At 32.6% G+C, this 21981-nt stretch overlaps 1 protein-coding gene across 1 annotated transcript in view; it reads right to left on the reverse strand.

Annotated features, from left to right (window-relative positions):
- Positions 1–12192: 12192 nt before the first annotated feature.
- LOC140437473 (insulin receptor-like) overlaps positions 12193–21981 on the reverse strand; it is a 468993-nt gene continuing 459204 nt past the window's right edge. The window contains exons 8-10 of the mRNA XM_072527022.1: positions 21144–21307; positions 19745–19993; positions 12193–18034 (exon numbers count right to left, since the gene is read on the reverse strand). Of these exons, the coding sequence (XP_072383123.1) occupies positions 19751–19993; positions 21144–21307 (407 nt within the window). The 3' untranslated portion in view covers positions 12193–18034; positions 19745–19750. The remainder of the gene's footprint in view (positions 18035–19744; positions 19994–21143; positions 21308–21981) is intronic.

Genomic DNA, 21981 nt, shown 5'->3' on the forward strand with positions numbered 1-21981 from the left:
CGGACGAGAGAAGCCGTATGTTGGAGTCTACCGTACAAGCATTACTATACTGTAAATTAAACTTTAATATGACACGTAACGATATTTACGAAAAAATTTAAAAAAATTACATTTTATTAAAAAAAGTACATACAAGCGAGAAGTATGAATGGTACAAAAAATAGGTATTTTATTAATAAAAATTTTTGGCAGCAGCTTAATCGTTTTTTTATACTTTACCCTATCCACCATTTACTGTCCCGGTTAAGAGTTTCATAATTATGGTAAGCCTAGGTATACCTAATTAAGGTGGCAATAAAAAAAACAATATCCAAATACCTATTCAAAATGATATAAAAATAAAAGGTCTCCAAAGGAGAAATATCAAACTTTTTTAAAAATCATATTGAGAGAAGAAATAAATCGAACCGAATAAGAAAGACAGTAATGTTCCAATGGAAGAATGAAGAGGAGTGTTATAAAATACAGTACCTAGTAAATACAGTTAATTACAACTTTGGTAATTGAAATATTTCATTTTACTACCAGAAAATAATTAGGTTCAATGAATTATATATAGTTAGGTGGAAAGTAAACAAGAGAATGTTTAAGGTATACCAACATGTAAAAACTAACTTTTTATTTTATAAACCATATGTAATATATTTATAACCAGGGTATCAGCGGGATTACATATGGCGGATGGTTATGGCTATTGTAGATTGGGGAAGAGGCCATTTGTGAACCTTTCAGACACTTGGGGTGCGTTCATTACGGAGACATTTCAGTTCATAACATCGCATGGTATCCTCGCCTAGATCATAGCACTGACAGTGAAGTGAACGCTCGCATTTAAAATAATGCATTTATTTTACCTGACGATCGATACGATGGTCGGAGCGAGGGTCGGTGGTCGGCGCCTCGTAGTGTCGATCGTAGAGTACTAGGCTCGAGGATCGAAAAAATACTAAGCTTGAATACTAAGGTCCAAGTCTATGATCCGATACCTGGCTCGAGGCTGGGCGCTGCGCGTTGACGGTGAACGCTGGCAGTTTTAAAACAATGCATTTATTTTACGTGGCGATCATATGATACCATCCTATGGTCCGAGCGAGAGTCGGCGCCTCGTTATGAGAGCACACTTAGACCTAAGGCGAGTCCATTGTATCACCTGAGGCCTAGACTGCTACGGGCTCCCGTATCTGTAATAATGAGCAGGGGTTCCAAATCTGAGCTCTTATTAGCATTCAGAACATCTAATACTTTACCAACCTTGTGGCCTCACAGAAAGTGTGCAAATCCAAGCAGATGTAGGTACCGTCTGAGTCTACAGTCGCCGGTTAACATACTGACCACCAGAAAGCAACTTCTATACGCTAGAAGCAGATATTGGTCTGTAAGACTTTTGGATGGCCCCACTATGCGGAGCTTAGCTTATCTGATACCTCCACAACTGACCCAGGAGTCCTGAAATCTTCGCCAAAGAAGCTCCTTGAAACTACTCCGACCAGTACTGAAGGGCACTCCAATCACAAGCACTCCAATCCGTTCGTTCCATTTCACACCTGTGTGTCCCGGTACCTATACCAAGTTAACCCTATTGGTCAGCGCAACATCAACTACAGCTCTCTTAAACCTAAGAACTGGCTTAGGCTGACTTTGAGAGCTTTCAAAGCCCTTAGCACTGCTTGTTTGTCAAAGCAGATAGAGATGGTCCTGCCTGAGCAAGCCTTATCTATTATCTTCTGAGCACATACCAGGATCGCGAAGATCTCGACCTAAAATCCGATCTCGAGCGGCATCTGCCCGCTCGTCCATTCGGTACGTTCTCATTCCATTAACTCATCCCAGTCAGGAAATTTAACCAAGAAGAGAACTAAATGAAGAGAGCTCAAATTGAGGGGCCATGCTGTCCTGTACCATATATAGCACAGGATAACACTCGATGACCTGTCTCCAAATGTTACAATGGCCCATATGACCAGTCATTCTCAAGCAGTATCCACAGGTGGCCGATAGTTGATGACCTTCAGATATGAAAGCTGGAGGGTATAGTGGGTATGCCTTAACTGGCCCCTAGATGTTATAATATATTTGTTCAACTAGTTTGTACCTACAGCTAAGTATGACATACAACTTGGTTCCCTACACAGTTTATTTTGCTATAAAATATGTAGGTCTATCATGATTTGTATAAAAAAAGTCTGAACGTGTAGGGATAAATACATATACTAGATGAAAATAGGAATGTGTTGAATGCTGGATGTTTTCAGTTGATATTTAGGTATTCGTTAACATCGATGTTAAATGAAAACATCGAACACCATTTTAGTATAAATTACTGCTTTCACCGGCTGGTAATTTGTATAATGACACGCTGAAAGAAGTTACCCTGTAAATCCCAGCAACGAAACAGGATAAAAGAAAAGCTGCTGACAAAATTGTTATTTTTATACAATATTGATAAGCGTTATTGGGGCTTATAATTTTAATGTATTCCTTATTTGTTTTTTTTTCTAATATTTTGGTCGTGTTTAAGATATCTATAGAGGGATCATTTTTAATTGTTTAAATTAGGTTAAGGTTACACAGTAATATCACATTTTTAAGCAATTAAATCACGTTTATATACCTAATACTTCGATGTTTTCCTTTAGGAAAACCTATGGAGTAACCTATGGTTACTATCGATGTTCAGGTTCGATGTTACCATCGATGCTTAACATCGATGTCGCATCCCTTCAACGTGAAAAGAAAAATTGAAGGTTTAACCATAATGATAAGTATTTGCTAACAAGATTGAGTGTAATGTTTGTGCAGATATGTATGATAGTGTAGCTTTACAGCTTGAACCCATTTTTAGATTTTTATAGAAAATGACGTCAGTAGTAAGTTGGTTAGAATTCTTCAAAGAAAAGTAAAGTAGAAAATTAATGTTTAAATTCAAATATGGTTGAGTAAATTAATCAACACATTTTTCCTCCCCTGTATTCTTCCGATCCCTTAATAGTACCGCTGAGGCTCGGAAATGCATTTCGCTAAACAGAAGAGCACCAGTCATTGAAAAGAAAAGACGTAACCCGGCAAGTAAACCCATGCACGCATATTGAATTGGTTTCGTTCGTTGTTTCGTAGTGCAAACCATGGTAAATTAGACCCAGCGGTAAGTTTTTACCTAGTTTTACCTAAACCTATAAATCGTCTTTGATTGTTTATTGCAACCATTTAAATTTTAATAATTATTTGCACCAATGAGTAAAAGTTCATTTTTTTCTCGCCAGAGTTATCGAAGGAATAGTTCTGTTAATTTAAGTACTATTAATTCGTAATAGTACATTTGTTTGTTAATCCCCCACAAGAGAAATATAGAAATTTGAGTACCTTTGTTCTAAAACTGTTTCTTTTTACGAGATTACACCACAATTGATTGCAATAAAATAAAAATTATTATTAATCTCAAACAGTTAATTTTTGTCAATTGATGGTGGGTGGAAATACCAATTTGACTTATTGTTGTGAGATATTCTTATAAGCTGGGATTGATATCAAATTCTGATCTTTCTGTGCTTATGTAATTAATTATAGATGACGTGTCTCTTACCTACTATTAACACGTTAATGTTGGTGTATTCTTATTGTTGATATATTTTTTTAAGTATTGGTAACCAGAGTCTGCTGAATTCCATTAATGTGTTTGATTAAACATTTTCTCTCTTAAGTATGCTAGAGGCTGCTTCTTTGATTTTCATCTTCTTGTTGGCCGTTTCTTTTATGACTATTAATATATTTTTCCAGTGCTCTCTGTGCTCGTTATCTCAGTCATGTTTGCACATACAAGATCTGCCAAAATCTCCGTTTTTTATTTTTCTGATAAGCCTTATCCATATGGTATTGTTCTTTGGTAACGGGTTGTTCTTCCTGAAATGTTCTTTTGTTGGACCAGTTTTTTGCATCTCAAATTGATGCCAAAATGAGACTATAAGTGATAACCACCCAATCACTGATGAAAAGTTCTTGGAATTTATAGGAGAGGAAGGCCGGAGGTTGTGACTGGGTGACACTTAAACCAAAGACACTTAGGCAACGAATATATCTTAAGGATTATAGAAACTTATACAAGAATGTAAGATGATGGTGATCACGATTAACTTTACACAAAAACAAAAATTTTACTTCAAAACATCTTTAATGGTAACTTCTTTCATACCTTTAATATTATCTCTTCTTAAGTGCTTAAAATCTATATTATTGTACAAACAATTTATTACATTTAGTTGAAAGTGTCTCTTTGACAGCTTTTTAGAGGTAGTACATATAGGTCACATTAAGAATATTAATACATTTGAGCCAAACCGTGTTTAAAGGGTAAGGATAATACCAGAATTATAAAATATGTTAATAAATGTTGCTATGCTCACTTGTAATGTACCTATATTAGAAATGAAGACGACAAAAAAACTGTTTCATGGTATATGACTATAAATCCTCACAGAGTCGTTCGATATCAAATACTCATTTGTGTAAGAACTTCCATTTTTACAAAAAGTTGTATTTCCGTAAGTAACTATACGCTCCGTAATAAACTCCGAAATACTGGAGAATTACGAGCAGATAAATCGCCAAATGATTATACCGTGTAAATAAAGTAAGTTTAAGTAAACAGTGAAAGAAACGAGTATCCTGGAAAAGTTAGATTGTTGCATTATCATTCTAACCTAGTATTAAAAAGACGAAAGAGATGAGGAGACGAAAGATATGAGGTAAGGGGAACAGACGAGAGGGAAGAGGAACCACCAACGATTCTTTAAGTTAAAGGTGCAGTTAAAAAACTAACCAGAGACAAATCACCAGGAATAGATAATCTCCCAGCTGAACTATATAAAGAAGGTGGCGACGATGCCATAATAGCATTACAGCAGCTTATAAAAGAAATATGGACACAGAAATCCCTCCCGAATGATTGGAATATTGGAATACTTTGCACCATACACAAAAAAGGAGGTATCTGTAAATGCTCTAACCACAGAGGAATTACGCGTCTAAATACAGCGTATAAAATATTTTCCATAGTACAATATCACCGTATGGTACAATATGCAGAACGGAGAGTAGAAAAATACCAGACTGGTTTCAGAGGTGGTAAATCGATAATTTAATCAGATTGCAACCTTTAAACAATTTTTGGAAAAAACACTGGAATATGGCATTGATACTCACAACATATTTATAGACTTCAAAGCAGCCTATGAATAGAAGAGAAATGTTCAAAGCAATGAAAGAGTTAGGAATACCAAATCAGTTGGTAAACGAATTACTTAGTACCAATTCAGGGGAAACTGTCTTAACCTTTTAAAACAAATAACGGGCTGCGCCAGGGAGACCCTCTCTCCTGTCTACTGTTCAATATGGCTCTGAAAAAAAGTAATACGTATACAAATTACAACTACTATATATAGCAACAGGACCTGGCCTCAGGCTTCTTTCCGCAGCCCTAGTTACAAAATGATTAAGGTGTCGAATAAAAGACAGTCGGTTTTTAATAGAAATAAAAAAAAAATAAAACACATTTGAAATTAAATATAAATTCAAGTTCTCAACTTAATTTATATTGAGCAAGCTCTTAAGACATAGTTCGTAGTAAAAATCAAGTAATGTTAGTAAATAAAGAAATACTTAATTACAATACAATAAATGCACTTAAAAACGAAACGAGAAGCGAGATAGAACCTATAGGAAAAATGAAGAAATAATGAACGAAATAAAGTAAGTGGGGATGGATCAAGCCGACAACAATAAGCAAATATGGAAATGAGGCAAGAGAATCACAACTTAAAAAGAGAAGTAAGACAAATACGAAAAAGAAGAGAAATAAAAAAGAAATATAGAACCAAATCAGCAAAATGGCGAAAGAAGAAGGAGGAAAAGGAAAATGACAAGAATAGGATACAAAAAGTAAACAGTAGATGGTACGGAATGTTGACGGGATGAAGAGGGGTAACTATACGAAATAAATAAAAGATAAGTTGCACAAGAGGAGTCAAAAAACTAATAAATAGTAACACGAAAGAAAAATGGTAACGATATAGTTACGATAAGGACGACAATTTTGGCGCAAGGAAAAGAAGAATGAATGGAAGGAAATAAACAAATTGAAAATGGATTGAAAGTGCGAACATGAAACGTAAGAGGGACCTACAAGGAAGGAGCATTAAGAAATTTGGATAAAATACGCGAGAAATATAGATCAAAATAATGGCCTTACAGGAAACAAAACACCTGGGAAATAAAATAGTGAAAGTTGGAAAAAGTACCCTTTTTCAAAACGGCGTTCCAAATAGATACCTACCGATATACGGAGAATTATTGATAATAAACACTGACACGATGACTCAAAGGCTTGATTTGATTTTCTAATATACATAAGTTACCACTGTATATAGTCAAGCAAACAAAAAATGAAATTAATCATCCAAAGTCACGAGTCGTAACTGGTAAAAAGTAGGCGAAATCACGTCTTAATCATGAATTCTCGGAAATTTTGCATTCCATCATTGGCGGTGAGTAAGAAAATATGTTTCCTTGCTGGTCGCTTTAGATTGTAACAAAAAATATTTTATTTCTACTCATAATAATAAAAATAATACATTAGATCTAATTTATCAAATAAGTTTTCATTCACAAGAAAAATGGCTTCTACAGAATAGCGGACGTGCGGATGTCGACTATATACCTAAAGATGTAAAATGGTCAAATTAGTATATTCGTTTTATTTCAGAAGGATATTCAATTATTTAGTCTAAGAGAAATAGTACTAGCAACCGCATATGCTTTTCTGATCTGTATGTATATACCTAATGTTTTCTAAAAACAGGCCAAAACGTGTTTAGTTGAAAGAAGCTATACATCGAGTCATGCACTGCATGAATCATATTGTTACAAATACAATCCTCAGCGAAATTGATCCTACGTATTTAGCAGTAAACAAAACGAAGGACAATTATTAAGATTCGAAGTTTATTTCTGCGAAATTTAATTCCCTTGAGTAATAAATAATGACCGAGTTAGTCTATTTAATAGCGGAATTAATTTATGTCCTGACATTGTGTTGATACAGCAAAATAAAGACCCAACAGATGAATCAACAGCTGAATCAGCAGCTAAATCAACGATTGCTGCAACGAAGCAAATAGTTTCATTTTAAAAGCGTCAATAACAAACTGAAAATTCGGTTGAGTTTACCGAAAGTACAAGCTGAATATAGCCGCAAATGTCAACCAAGAATTAAAATCTTTCGGTTTGGCAATGTTGGGATGTTTTTAGAATGCATCTGTTGTATGCTTCTAATATAATGAGAGAAAGCTTTTAAAAAGTACATATCGATTATACTATTTTATGAACTCTGCAATTTTTAATTTATATAAAACAGTAACGAGTAAATATTTGTCTCTCTCGAGATTAATTTCAAACATCTGTGTCAATCTGTCAACTGTTGATTTGACGATTGCCAAATCTATCCCTAATCTATCAAAGGGTAATTGCCAAAAAAAAAATCTAATAATTAATTGCAATTAATCTCAAAAGAAACAAATATTTACTAATTCTTGTTTTATATAAATCAAAAATTGCAGAATTCATAACATAATATAAACAAAATGTAGGTACTTTTCTAAAGCCTTATCTTTTTATATTTGAAGCATACAACATACGCATTATAAAAACATGCCAACACTGCTAAACTGAAATTTTTTGTTCCATGTTTGACATTTGCGGCTATGATCAGCTTGTACTTTCGGTAAACTCAACCGAAAATTCAACCAAAAAAGAAGAACTGGAATACAAAGTAAACGCTTTTAATCGATTGTATAATTTTTACTTCGCTCGAAAAGATATACATAAAGGCATCTGGAAATCACCAGACTGGCTTACAGTAAATACAATATGACAGATAGTTTCTTCTATTTTTAGTTAATTAAACAATATTTAACAAAAGCAATATATCGTTAAACACAATGGCACCTGTATACTTCTAACACACAATGTACTTATAACTCTCAGAAAACTAAAAATATACTGACCATATACGGATCCTTTCTCCGTTAGCAGCTAGACGATACGATAAACGTAAGTGATCACGCTCAAAAGTCATTTCATTTTTTATTTGCTGGACTTAAGTCATACTTAGTTAAAGTATGAGAGTATACAATAATGATACCAATTCTTATCTACAACAGACACAAGACTTAACAGGTGGATTTAAGAGTTCAAAACACACAAATAATTCAGTTGTGCATAGAAACATTTTAATAATTTGTGGTTAAAATAAACAAAGTAACTCTTGCGTTGGTCCCATCCTCGGTGGCGTAAAGCACTTAATACTAACAAATACATATAAATGTATTTTGGACATTTGGTTTCATTCTATAATGTGAACAAGAAATCTTTAACATCATTTTATTTTGGCTGTCAACAGAGCCTTTTGCGTTACTACACAATGGTAACATGAAACCTAAAAATGTTCAATATGAATATTTGCAGATTATGAGATAATATAAATGGTAATATAATAACACTTAATAGATTTTTAAAGTTTCTAGAACTAGAATATTTAGGTGATGTCACTATAAAATTTATATTTATGCACGAGAAAGTAATAACCCTAATAATAAATACTTTTAAACATACATAATACAAATTAACATAAAAATAGCAGTACTGTAGAAAAGCCTCTAATAGATTTGAGTGCCGAAAGAAATAAAAACTTTTATAGATAAGCCTGGAACATTGGAAAAATTATATAATTTCAATAAATCATAAAGTACTGACTTCTGATAATATAACAATAGTCTAGGGCCTAGCTAGGTCACCGTGACGTTTTCAATTCTGATGGACCCACCTAAGTTTTTTATATATTTTGGCTGCTGATTATGAATTTCGAGGGTGGATTTCGATCAGAGTGGTCAAATAGTTGTTAAAAACAATTTAATTGTTTATGAGGCTCTCTCTAGCTCGTAAATTAAGAGAAAAAAATTTTTTTTTAAAATAAAATTTTGTTTCTTGAAAAAAAAAAAAACAAAGAAAATAGCGTTAAACTTTAATCCAATAATTTGAAATCGAGATATTGTAAAATTAGTACAAAATGATTGCAAAATAAGTATTTTTAGAAGGTAACTTTGATTCTACGCATTCAAATGAGCTTTACAAAGTCTCATTTTAAGGCTGTTTTAGCAGTTCAAGTACACTGCGATTTGAAATGGGCGTATCACTTACTTTTCTACACTGCTTACGCGAGACCATCTCTACTCAGTGCCGCCGGCCGACGGGTAGTTTAATGACAACAAATACATTATTCTCCATTCAAATTAGTTTTAACACGAACTAACTGACCGTACGTTCATGAGATTTGACGTCACGAAGGCGATAACGATGAAACTAAGCCCAATGATGAGTAACACGTTTCACTATTAGATTTCAGTATTTTTTAGCAATTTTCTTTAAAATTGGAACACGCTTTTCTCGACTATTACTGGACACAGAAAGGTGAAACAAAAATCAACGATTACAGAAAAAAAAACTCTTTCGAGTGATGAGCGTAAAAAGTTTGGTTATAATAGAGCGTTAAACAGTATATTCCAATTTTTCAACAGAAGTTTCAAAAAAATAAAAAAAGTAAAACCATCAGTTTAAAGGCAACATAATTTCGAATAACGTGTCCAAATTTCGAGACATTTTGTTAGTAAATAACAGAGAAAACACTGTCCCTAGGTTTTGGTGCACCGATAAAACAGCCTTAAAGCTTTATTTAACGACTTTAAAAAAAAATTTGTTCAAGTAGGTACTTTATCTTTATTTGTATTAAAGCGTTGATTGAAATAAAGTGATACTCGTTTGAATTTTCTTTAAAAATTTGTAAATTAATTTGTTTATAAGGGTTTCAAAGCAAATTTGAGCAATAAACATTATTTATACTTGATTAACAGTAATTATAGAAGAACTCAATTTGAGCTTGGGAAAATGTTCTTAAAATTTTTGGCCAAGATATCGATATTTTAATAGCGCGCTCTGAGGCACAAGATCAGCTTGCATCGGATCTTAATTTTTGAAGATCCTCATACAATTTTCTTATATCATTCTTTTAATAAGAGCGTAGGCGCAAAATTTCGGGCCAATGCTTTTTAAATGCATTCATTTTTTTCGAATCCTAAAAAGTATTTTTGAAAAATTTAAACGCAGAATGAAAGAATACATTATTACCGAGGGCCGAAAGTTCCTGAAAACTTCTATAATGTTTATTTTAATAAGTTACAGGGGTGAAAAAAAAGAGAAAATTTAGTGTGATTTTTAATTTCAAATATCTCATTCAAAAAAATTTTTGTTTATTCTAAGGGACTTAATAATTTAGTATATTTGAAATAATTGAATCTATTCTTCAACTTAAAGTACGAATAAAATAGTGCATATTATGTCTATAGTTGCCGTAAATAAATTAAACCTGGTTAATTTTTCTATGCACTCCAGATTTCTGTCACTGAACAGCACTGGTTCCGTTTAAAACATGGCTGATTCCGTCTGAGCGAACGAGATGCGCGTACTTATTTTTTCAAGCAAAGTGGGCATTCTGATTGTTTATTATTCTATGGCTTCGGGGTAAATTTAAGACTGACAATCTATTTATTAAGTCGGCAGAATTTTGACAGAATAAGTAGGTTGGAAAGACAGTGAAGATTGTAAAATGGAGTTATAAATTTGAACAATTTTACAACTGGCGTGTTGTAGAAACTAACTACTGGTGTCATAGGAACATCAGGTTTACGAATTTTTGGTAAACCATATAATCTTGGTAGTAGAGGAATTGACAAAATTAAGGATTTCTCTTTAATGTTATATGCAAGTAGGAAATTTTTGTGATTAGATAATGTGGCTTTAAGTTTTTAACTCACCTGTTTAAAGGATTTCTATTCAAAACCTTAAAGTTGTCATTGTTTAGAAGTGTGTACAAATCATACAGTCTTTTACCAATATACACTACAATTCACATCATTGTAACGTTGAAAAAGCACTTGCATAGAGAATAGTGAATGTTTTCTTCCAAGACCTTTCATAAAAACAAATTGTGTGGATTTATTATTCTGTGCTCACTGTACTTTATGGTATCTTTTTTTAGGCACAATTAAATCAACCATTTTGTTAACAATCATGTATTATTAGGCGAATTGTTTATGTATAAATTTCTACAGCGTTGTTTCTATTTTGGTGAGCTCTTTCAAACTATTTTATTTAAACTAATAAGCTTCATATTACATTTTATGCAGTGGACCTCTGAATAATTTTAGAAAAAGTAGCACCTGGATTTTAAAGAATATTTACCTTAAAATATGATGATTTATTTTTATTACTCTCTCGTGCATAAAAAGAGGTATAATCAGTGTAACCCAGCAAATAGGGTTGCCTTTACTGTATAAAAATTAGACGATCTCCACGTACATTTTCAACAAATGTCATTTAGGCATGCATATACATCCATATCAGTATTAAATTTATTACACTTATTCGTCAACATAAAAAAATAGGGGAATCCGTTCACGAGAAAATCAATTATCAAAACGAGCATAGTTTTTGGTGATACAAAACTTTTGGGGTTTATTAGAGCAAACCGACTCGTCCAGAGAAGACTGTACTAACTCAATTTTTGGCGTTTTTGACTTACACCCCTGAAGAATTAGATTACCGTGATATCTTTCAACGAACCAATGTTGTTTAGGAAATCAATTTTGCACTTCAATATTGTAATTACTTATCTCTACATTTTCCAACGAAAACTGTCCTATCTTAAGTTAGTGTAGTCTTCCTCAGCATTCCGAACGGAAACGTCGTTGTTTCGTGAGTTAATACAGTTTTCGCATTTTGAGGTTAAGTAAAGTACGCGTACATGAACAGCAGTGCTTATGTATAAAAGTTGTACAGCCTATAAATTGTTATCAAAAATAATACGTGTGAATAGAGGGTGCATTTGTATAAACTTAAATAAGTATCCAGGATGTACTCGAGAGGTAAATTCATAGTAAATTTAGTAAGGACAGCTAACAAGCGAGAAACAGATTCTCAATAAGCGTATTGTTCAAGAGGTTAGTATATTTTTAATATGTATTTATTTCTTTTTTTAGAAACAATTTGTGATAAGGTTATAAGGTTATAAGGCTAAATACGACCAGAGAAGTTATAGTTGCTAATATCGAAACGTCTATAGGTTTGGTATAATATAAATAACTAAAGATACATAGGTAATGTAAGATGAATCGCCTTTTGTTTTCAGAAAAGAAGCGAAAAAACAGTTAACGAAAATTTTGAAATTGATACTGAAGACCCTTTTCATGCAAGCTCAGATAATGATCCAGATTATTTACCTTTAAAAGATAATAATAAGAAAATTACATATGATAATATAAAGAAAATGAGGAATAAATAAGAGTAAGAGTAAGAAGAACAAGAAAAGTAATACTAGAGTTAAACTGGGTAGAAAACGAGAAAGAAAAGAAGAAGAATGGATTGTGTAAAATCTAAAACAGGTCTAGGTCGTGGGTTGGAATATACAAATCGACAGGGAAACTGGTTAAGGCAAGAAAAATAGGCGAACCTTGATAACAAATATGTAGGCTTAAGTGTACCACAAAAATAGATGAAGAAATGAGACATAAGACTTTTGGAACTTGCAAGATCATACAAGGCAATAAGACTTTATTGTGCAGATGTGACACAGATTGAGAAAAAACAAAGTACTGTTTCTGCTGGTGTCGAAGAAAACCAAATTTGTAAAAATATGTTTTTAAAAACTCTTGGTATTTCACAAACTTGGGTAAATACAGCATTAGCTACAAGAAAGGAAACTGGGGTTTTATAATCAGATTAACGTGAACAACATAAAGTACGACTGCATAGACTTACTCCAAATATTGCAGAAACTATTAGAAAGCACATAAAATTATTTCTGTTGGTACCCTTACATTATATTCGGAAGAATTCTAAGACGATGTATCTTGAGGAGGTTTTAAGCATTCACAAAATGTATAAACTAAATACGGAATTTTATAGCGATGAAAACAGTATTGGACAACTTGGTACGCATCGCTAGTATAGAGACATTTTTAACACTGAATTTAATATCAGTTTCTTTAGACCAAAGAAAGATCAGTGCGATGTTTGCTCAGTCTGTAACCTAGCTGATGAAACTGGCAAGGTGTACTTACAGGAGAACTATGAACGTCATTTAGCCAATACAATAGTGGTTAGAAATATGAAAAACAGTGACAAAGAACTCGCCTTGACTGATAAGACTATCTGCGTTGCATGTTTCGATCTAAAAAAAGTTTTAGCGACTCCCCAATCGAACGTAAGCGATTTTTATTATAAAAGTAAGTATGCTACATTCAACTTCACCATATTTGATATAGGCAACAATGATGGTTTCTGTTATGTATAACGAAATTGCTACCACTTAAAACCGTATCTTTTGTACCGTATTGTAACATATTTTTTAATTTCAATTTCAATATATTTGATTAGGTATATTAAATTTAAATGTAATTACTCCAAACATGCATAAACATGTACTTAAATACATAAACCTTTGACAAAGGGTAAAATAACGTGATTTTTAGGTACACTGGAAACAAATAATTCAATAATTTATTAAAAGATATCTAGGCAATGGAAAATTTCACTAAAGAAATCACTTTACGTTACTGCATATAAAAGGATCATTTTACGTAACAACATGTTTGCTGGGTTAAACGTTACTTGCTCGATATCTAAACTAATAATATGTTTCTTTTTAACTATATGGGCGGTATTTTGAGATTTTGATCTTTAGATAAAAAGAAACTATCAATATGGCAAATTTTTATTCTTTTTCGCAACTTTTGATCTTGTGTTTTGGAGTTTCATGGAATTGTGACACAATTCCATGAAACACTTTTTGTATGAAAATATTAATGATTTATTAATTATATATTAATAATTGACATTTACATGTTCAAGTTATAATTAAAAGTTTAAAGCTGGAATGGAAAGAAACTGCTAAAGTTGCTAATAACGTATGAAATAAAACATGCTAAGAAGCCATGAATATCAAATTTTTGTCGCAATATGAGCAACATTAAATAGTGAGCAATATTTGTTGAAAAACAGATATTCACCTCTATTTCAAACAAAATAACTGTTAACAAAGTATATTACAGAAATATTACTTAAACAATAATATTAATGACTTAAAGTAAACGTATAAATTTGTTCAAACATAAAAAAGTAACTTATACTAATTTTTCAGTCATTTTACCTGAGTTCAATGAAATGTTAAGCATTACTAACTATACATTTTCAATTACTCTTATTTTTCTAATGCAAAATAAGTTTTTGTCACTCTTGTTTCAAAAATATACACTGCTCCAATATTTTTTTTGCGAATACGCACAAAACAATTTTTTTACATAGCACTAAATGTTTGATTTACTAGTTAATTCAACTATCGATTATCATTAAGAAAGCTAGTACCTACTTAAACAAAACAAACTTAAAACAAGCTCAAAAACGGCGATTAAATGAAATTAATACATGATTCTCTTGTAACATACCCTTCATTCAAGAAAATTCAAATGGACTCTCAGTAGTACCGTATAAAAAATATTTGTATTTTTGTATTTTATCTCCCAATGTTTAAATATAGCATATCATAACTACTGTATCGATGGACACAAATAGCTGCAACTTCAAGGTCATTCTCTCCGGTATATCGAGGAATGAGTCTTCAGTTGTCTGAAACTGAGCGAAGCGTAAAAATCCATTTAGTTAGCATTGGACACCAATTTTAGTCAGTTTGCAACGTTGCCAGATAACTTCGTAATTGAGTTTTCATTTAAAAAAACAAGAACTGAAATAATTTTTTTAAAAACGAATAACGTAAGTGCCGTAAAAAATCGGATTCTGAGTGCACAAGCTATTAAAATAATATACTCTTTTAAAATTTACTTAACAGGAATTAGAAGGACATATACTTCTTATTGAGTTATCCAAAGTACAAGCTTTGACAGGTAAATTGACGATATATTTATGTTATAAAAAATATGTTATATATGTTATTATAAAAAATATGTTTTGCAAACTTAGATTACAATTTTTTTGTTATAAATCAAAAATAAAAAGAGATGTTGTTATGCAAAGATATGAAACAATCGAATAGCAGAAAAAAGTTTATATAATATTAAATGTTTATAGGTGTCAGTTTATCCAGCGTCAAAAAAATCGTTAAAGAGGGTCGTGAGGTTGAAAATGCAGAAACCCTTGGATTATCCACACCTAATAAACGACAAAAAAAGTTCTCAAAATTACAAGTTTATAGATGGATGTGATCAAGGTATCTTACGGGGACAGATATATAATTTTAAGATTTAATTAAGAAAATTCATCAAAAATTTGTAAGCGAACTTAATTATGCAGAAAGTAAAGAAAGTCTAATAAAGTCAACCATGTTTCCGCATAAAGACATCCATAAGCAAACCTGGGTCTCAAACGACCATATTACGCGCAACCAAATTGACCACATCATTGTAGATGCCCGTCATGGGAACAGTATTTTAGACGTAAGAAGCCTGAGAGGAATAGATGGAGACACAGATCATTAATTAGTCAGAGCAAAAGTCAAATCCAGAATATCTAGCCACAAATACAATAAAACAACAATAAACCCACAATGGAACATGAACGAAATGTACAATACAGAGAAACAACAAAACTATAGAGAACAACTTGAACAAATCTTGAACTCTGAAGGAGAATACAATGATATAGAACAGCTATGGGAAACGACTGCCGAAATAACCAAGCGAGCGTACAAGATCTTTGGAAGGAGTAGGCAGAAGAGGGCAAAATCATGGTATGACGAGGAATGTCGGAAACAGCTGGAAAAAGGACAAACAGTAAGGAAGACTTGGATACAACTGCAAACAGACCAAAGTAAAAAAGAATATGACGACTGTCGAAAAGAAACAAGAAAAATAATACGCACAAAGAAAAGAAACTATGAACAACAACACCTCACCATGACATCACCACAAACCAGTATAAGATCAGAACCAATATAGAATTAAAAGCACTTTACAATGACGCCGATATTGCCCAAGAAATTAAATCACAGCGACTAAGATGGGCAGGCCACGTGCACAGACTGCATAACGAGAGACTTGCAAAACTGGTATGGGAGGAGATTCCCACAGGCAAAAGACAACTCGAACGTCCCAGAATGCGATGGAGAGATAACATCCAAGCAGATCTTCGGACAATGAACATTCCATTTGACCCTAGGTTGATGGAAGACCGTTCAAATTGGAAAAAAGTTGTACAGTCAGCCAAGACCCACCCAGGGTTGTAGCGCTACGTGATGATGATGAAGTAAAGAAAGTATGAGAAAGCAATATCATAAACTTAAGTTTCGCTGAAAAAAAAAACAGTCGACAATAGAAACATGTTGTAAGAAAAACATGAAATTAATAACTTCTCACAAATACACAGAACCACCACCTTTGCTTGGCAATAAAAATACATACATATTCAGTAACTCAGATGTTAAGCCCAAGAAACTCTTAAACATCTTTCTGGAGGCATGACTCAGTAGGTATGATATTCCATCAAGAGCTAACTGCTAAAGTGGAACTTTACCATATTACAAGTTTATCTCAATTATAGTAATGTTTGATTAGAAAGAACAGACACAGCTTATCTTTAGTTTTACCGAAGGTTGCCGAGAACTCATTGATAAGTAATATTCTTAACAAATCATCGTATCGTAATCGGTGTCAGCATCATTCGGGTTGGGATGGTAAGCAAATGAAAATCTAAGTTGACTCTTCCTAGCTATCGAGCACTGTACTGTGACTGAGAACAACAATTTTTCATAAGAAAACAAGATCCTAACTCCGGAGAAGAAAGATCCTCAGAAAGATGAGATACTATCCATCAGCACGAGTGCATAACCTAGTCGATATTCCTTCATTAAATTACACGAGCTCCTTCTTAGGCAAGAAATATATATTCGAATATGAGATATTAAAACTTGGTCTCAAAATGATTTGCCATCCTAGAGACACGTACTCGTTAGAATACTTACATTGAAAATTTTACTTCTTCTCGCAATCTTACTGAACATTGTCGGAAAATAAGGCAATAATCCATGGGGAAAAGTGGTTTTCTGTACTTATATATCATTGCACAATGATACCTCTTTCACGTAATGTCATATGCAGAACTAGGTTATATGCGTTTGCTAAATAAAACCCCAAAACGTTCCCAAATCCTCAATCAATCAAATGTCGCTCAAGATTGAAATGAAATCAACCCAATCACGCGTTCGTCATAGCCTAGGCATACATCTCTAAAATTCAAACATTTGCAGCTTTTCTCATCTAAGAAGAAAATAATGACGTAGGTTTCATACTCTTTGTGAATTTAATATTGTACAATTTCAATTGTAACAAATAAAGTTCTTTTTTAAACAAGTAATTAGTGATATAACTTACATATATTATGTACTACAAGGGTATATAGCTCAAAATCTTTTGACAATCGTGCAGTTGCAAATGAGTGAGTTTTTCTCTTAGATGCAGTGAATAGCTGGAATATCAATAAAAAATAATTAATTTTAAACATCAATGATTTTTTATTTTTAGGGTGTTCTGTTTAAAGAGTGAGAAAAACCCAATCCACGTAATAATCTTTTGGAGCAGTGTATTTTATATTTAAAAATTCAATTTTTTTTAGGATCGTTGTAACTTTCAGATTTCTTGTTTGTTAAGAACGATTTTTATACATATAGAAATATATAAAATATTTATATAAAGTAAATCTAAAACGCTTTACATACAGAATCAACATCCTTATATAATATAACATCTTATTTTATTTTTACATTAGATATATTAATGACTAACATGTAGATATCACATTTAGTTAATATATGGAACATATATGTAGTTAAATTTAAGATATGCGGGTATTCACTTCGATAGACGCCCTGAAAAATAAAAGAAAATATTAGTAAGGTGAATGTCGACCACTGCAAGAAGAGGCCACAAAGAAATGAAAAATACTTTAAATAATAACACATCTCTATAGAAATTAAAAATATTATATAAAATAGAAAATAATTATATAGTACGATAAACGAGAAGTGGCTTGTTGTGCATTGACGAAATTTTGTAGTATTACATATTTCATTTCTTCATATGGCCGTCAAGCGAAAGAGATCGAGCTCTTAACGTTGAATTAACTGCAATGTTGTCAAGTATTTAAATATTTCTTTGAAACAGAAAGAGTATATTTTGAAATTAAAATGGAAAGTTCAGTGGAAAATAAATGTTTAGGATCTCGATTACGAGAAATTAATTTTAATGTGTTTAAGTTCAGTATAGAATATGGATTGCTAATTCAGATTATTAGTAGATCTGAAAGAAGTACTTTTGTACTTGTGTACTTTTGATTTAATGGGTTTTAATTAAGTAATGAATTAGATTAAATTAAACAAAATTATATACAGGATGACGGTATAAAAGTCGGAGATGCCACACTGGACAGAGTAGAGAAACTCGTGTATCTCGGCAGTAATATCAATGAGAGCTGGGATCCAACCGCAGAAATTAAAAGCCGAATAGAACAAGCCCGAGCTTCCTTTGTAAAAATGAGAAACGTTCTTTGCAGTCACGATTTTAGCATTGACCTTAGAGTTCGAATGACATCTTGCTACATCTTTCCTGTCCTGCTGTATGGAGTGGAAGCGTGGACCCTAACTGAGGCTATCCTTAGACGCTTGACAGCCTTTGAGATGTGGGTATACAGACGACTACTGAAAATAAGCTGGGTCGACAGAGTTAGAAATGAGGAGGTCCTTAGACGGCTGAACCAAACAACACAACTGGTCAATATAATAAAGAAACGCAAGCTGGAATACTTCGGTTACATTATGAGACACCCTGAAAAATATGATCTTTTACATCTGATCATTCAGGGAAAGATCCAAGGTAATCGTGGTCCAAGGTGGTAGAAGAAGAACATCATGGCTGAAAAATCTAAGGCAATGGTATGGAAAATCAACTACATCGTTATTTAGAGCTGCTGTCAATAAAGTCACGATAGCGAATATGGTAGCCAACATGATATCCAACGATCAATAACGGTTATGGAACTAGAAGAAGAACAAAATGAATTAAACATAAGGCATCATTCAAAAAGGTCTATATTTATTTATGTTAAATACTTTAATGTAAGAAAGACAAAAAACCTGTAACATGGTAAAAGAAATATCGTGCCCAAAATTATCATATCAAGCTTGAAGATAATGGAGTGGCGAATACGTTAGCAAAAATATCGTGACTTAAAAATAAATATGGGATAAGAGGCAACTTATAATCCTGTAATTATTCAAGGACACTATTCTTCAGGAAAATTTCGTAAAAAATAAGACTAATCTAAATCTAAAAATACAAGAGAATTAAGAATAAGTAAATGTTGATGGAAAAATTGAAATGGTGATGTTTGACAATATTACAAAAAAACACCAAAGACAACGAAATTTAAATGTATCTAGTACTATGAAGTTAATATATACCTTTACTTAGTAAAAGTCATCATCAGTCTGTGAAAATCTTCTTTGATTCAAAGAAGTTTGCAGGTAACACCAAAGACAACGAAATTTAAATGTATCTAGTACTATGAAGTTAATATATACCTTTACTTAGTAAAAGTCATCATCAGTCTGTGAAAATCTTCTTTGATTCAAAGAAGTTTGCAGGTAACTGGGTCGTCGAGGAACTCCACCGACACGCAACCTAACTTCCTCTTCTTCGGCGTTATACTGACAAAGAAGTTCTTGGGCTGCCTCTATAGCTAAAGCTGGAGCATTTTCTACCCTCTGTCGGCTGTACATGGAGGCTTCTCGACTGTGGACGAAAGCCACTAATTTGAAATCTTCGCTAACCTAAAACGTAATTTCAAAAGTAGCATTTCGATATATAAAATAGCGTATAATTAACGATCATTGACAGTTTCGTACGAATCATCAACTTAATATTTTGAATAAAACTATTCCAGTAATATACCAGTTAATCAGATACAAAGAGAATAACACATTTCCACAAATTTTAATACATATAGAGTTTAAAAAAATAGTTTACGATCAGAAGAACGGGATAATATACATTTTTACGGCTTTTTTTCAGTGCCCTATTCTTTTTACTAAAAAATGGTGTAGATAGAAACCGTAAAATTCTGTGTCCGTTATTATTTTTCTAACAAACCAAGATATCTTCTCCACTGTTTTTGCTGTTGTTTAATTTATGTAATTTAGGTTTTAATAACGCCACTGTCAAAATACGTAAAGTCTTATTTAGCTTTTGACTGACAGTAAGTCTTGTCATCAATAATTTTTATTACTGCCATAAGAGATGTCATTTTAATATTAGCTAACTCTCCGTTAGGCACGTGGTAAACTAAGAGACGTTTGGTCACGCGGTCTACGATCGTAGACCATTTTATTTATATTATTAAACATAAAAGTTTCATAGTTTCAATAATACTGCTTTAGGTATATTTGTTGAATTATTGTTAATGATACTGACCAGTTTTTATAACAAAAGGTTTACTTATTTTTTTACTAGACAATAAAAAGACTACTCCATACATTTTAAAATTTTTATTAACCATTAAAATTATTTTGCTTTAATAAGAACTTTAGTGTAAATTTGACAAAAGAAGAATTGTTGTACCTAACAATACTTCACCCAAACAAGGTCACCCAAATTCACATAAATAAAAGTAATGTTAAAAAATTGTATGACTTAGAGACTACAGAAAACACCACATTTTTAGTCAGTCAAACAATCATTGCAGGTTTCTTTCATGTGGTTTTTGCAGACAAACGCTCCGCACTTCACACAAGATTTTCTAGAAGATTTGTTCAAATTTCTATTTTCTACTTGCATTTATTATACTTATGATATCCTAATTCGAACATTATCTAACTGTGTGAAGTTATAATATTGAAGTGACAATATTAAACACTGGTCCGTGAAGTAATAAATAATTTGCTACTTTTTAAAGTACTCGTATATTATTTTTAAAATACTTACTCTATCTTCCAGAAGATCGACTAGGTCCCAAAACGATGGTCGGTCATTAGGTCGCCATGACCAGCACTTTCTCATGAGCTCGTAAAGGAAATCCGAGCATTCTTCAGGTCGTGTTAGACGGCCTTTGGATATCACAAATTGTAATACTTGTCCATTGGAATAACCTAAAAGTCATACCAATAATTAACACCCATGTAAATATAACATTTATATTTTCAAGAGACAGAACTTTAGAATATGTTTAGAACAAGAATATGAACCTACAACTGTTGCTTTCTGCACATGCGATGACCTCTACATAACATACGAGGCCACCAGAAAGAAAGTATGCATATATACTTTCAATATATACTTTCAAACTCGTTAGTTTCTCCCATTCACCTTAAGGCGCGTACACATCTGGCGAACGCATGTGACCGAAGCCCTTCGACCGAATTCGTTCGATGTTTTTGATGTTCGATGGAAAATTTGGTTTTTCGTACACATTACAGCAAACGAATTCGTTTGCAGTCATTCGATCAGTTTCGCGGGTATTTTTAGCGGTTCTTGACGCGGCAGTTATTTATTTTATGTAAATTGTAAAACTGACATCGGGTGAGGATATAATTATTGCAAGTGCGATGTATATTATTATTAGTGAGGCGGAGGTCGAAGAAGTGAAAGACCTCCCCAAAAAACGATGAAAACGGCGCTGGTGGGCAACATAATTGTTCAAAAGCAGAAGTCGGTATAGGGATATAGAAGTAGGGATAGACTTATTTAATGATCTAAAAGCTGAAATGGAATATGGGCTTTTTCAAAAATTTTGTAGAACGAAGTCTACTGATTTTGATAGAAG

Source organism: Diabrotica undecimpunctata, chromosome 3 (genome assembly GCF_040954645.1).
Source record: "Diabrotica undecimpunctata isolate CICGRU chromosome 3, icDiaUnde3, whole genome shotgun sequence".
NCBI classification, from domain to species: Eukaryota; Metazoa; Arthropoda; class Insecta; order Coleoptera; family Chrysomelidae; genus Diabrotica; species Diabrotica undecimpunctata.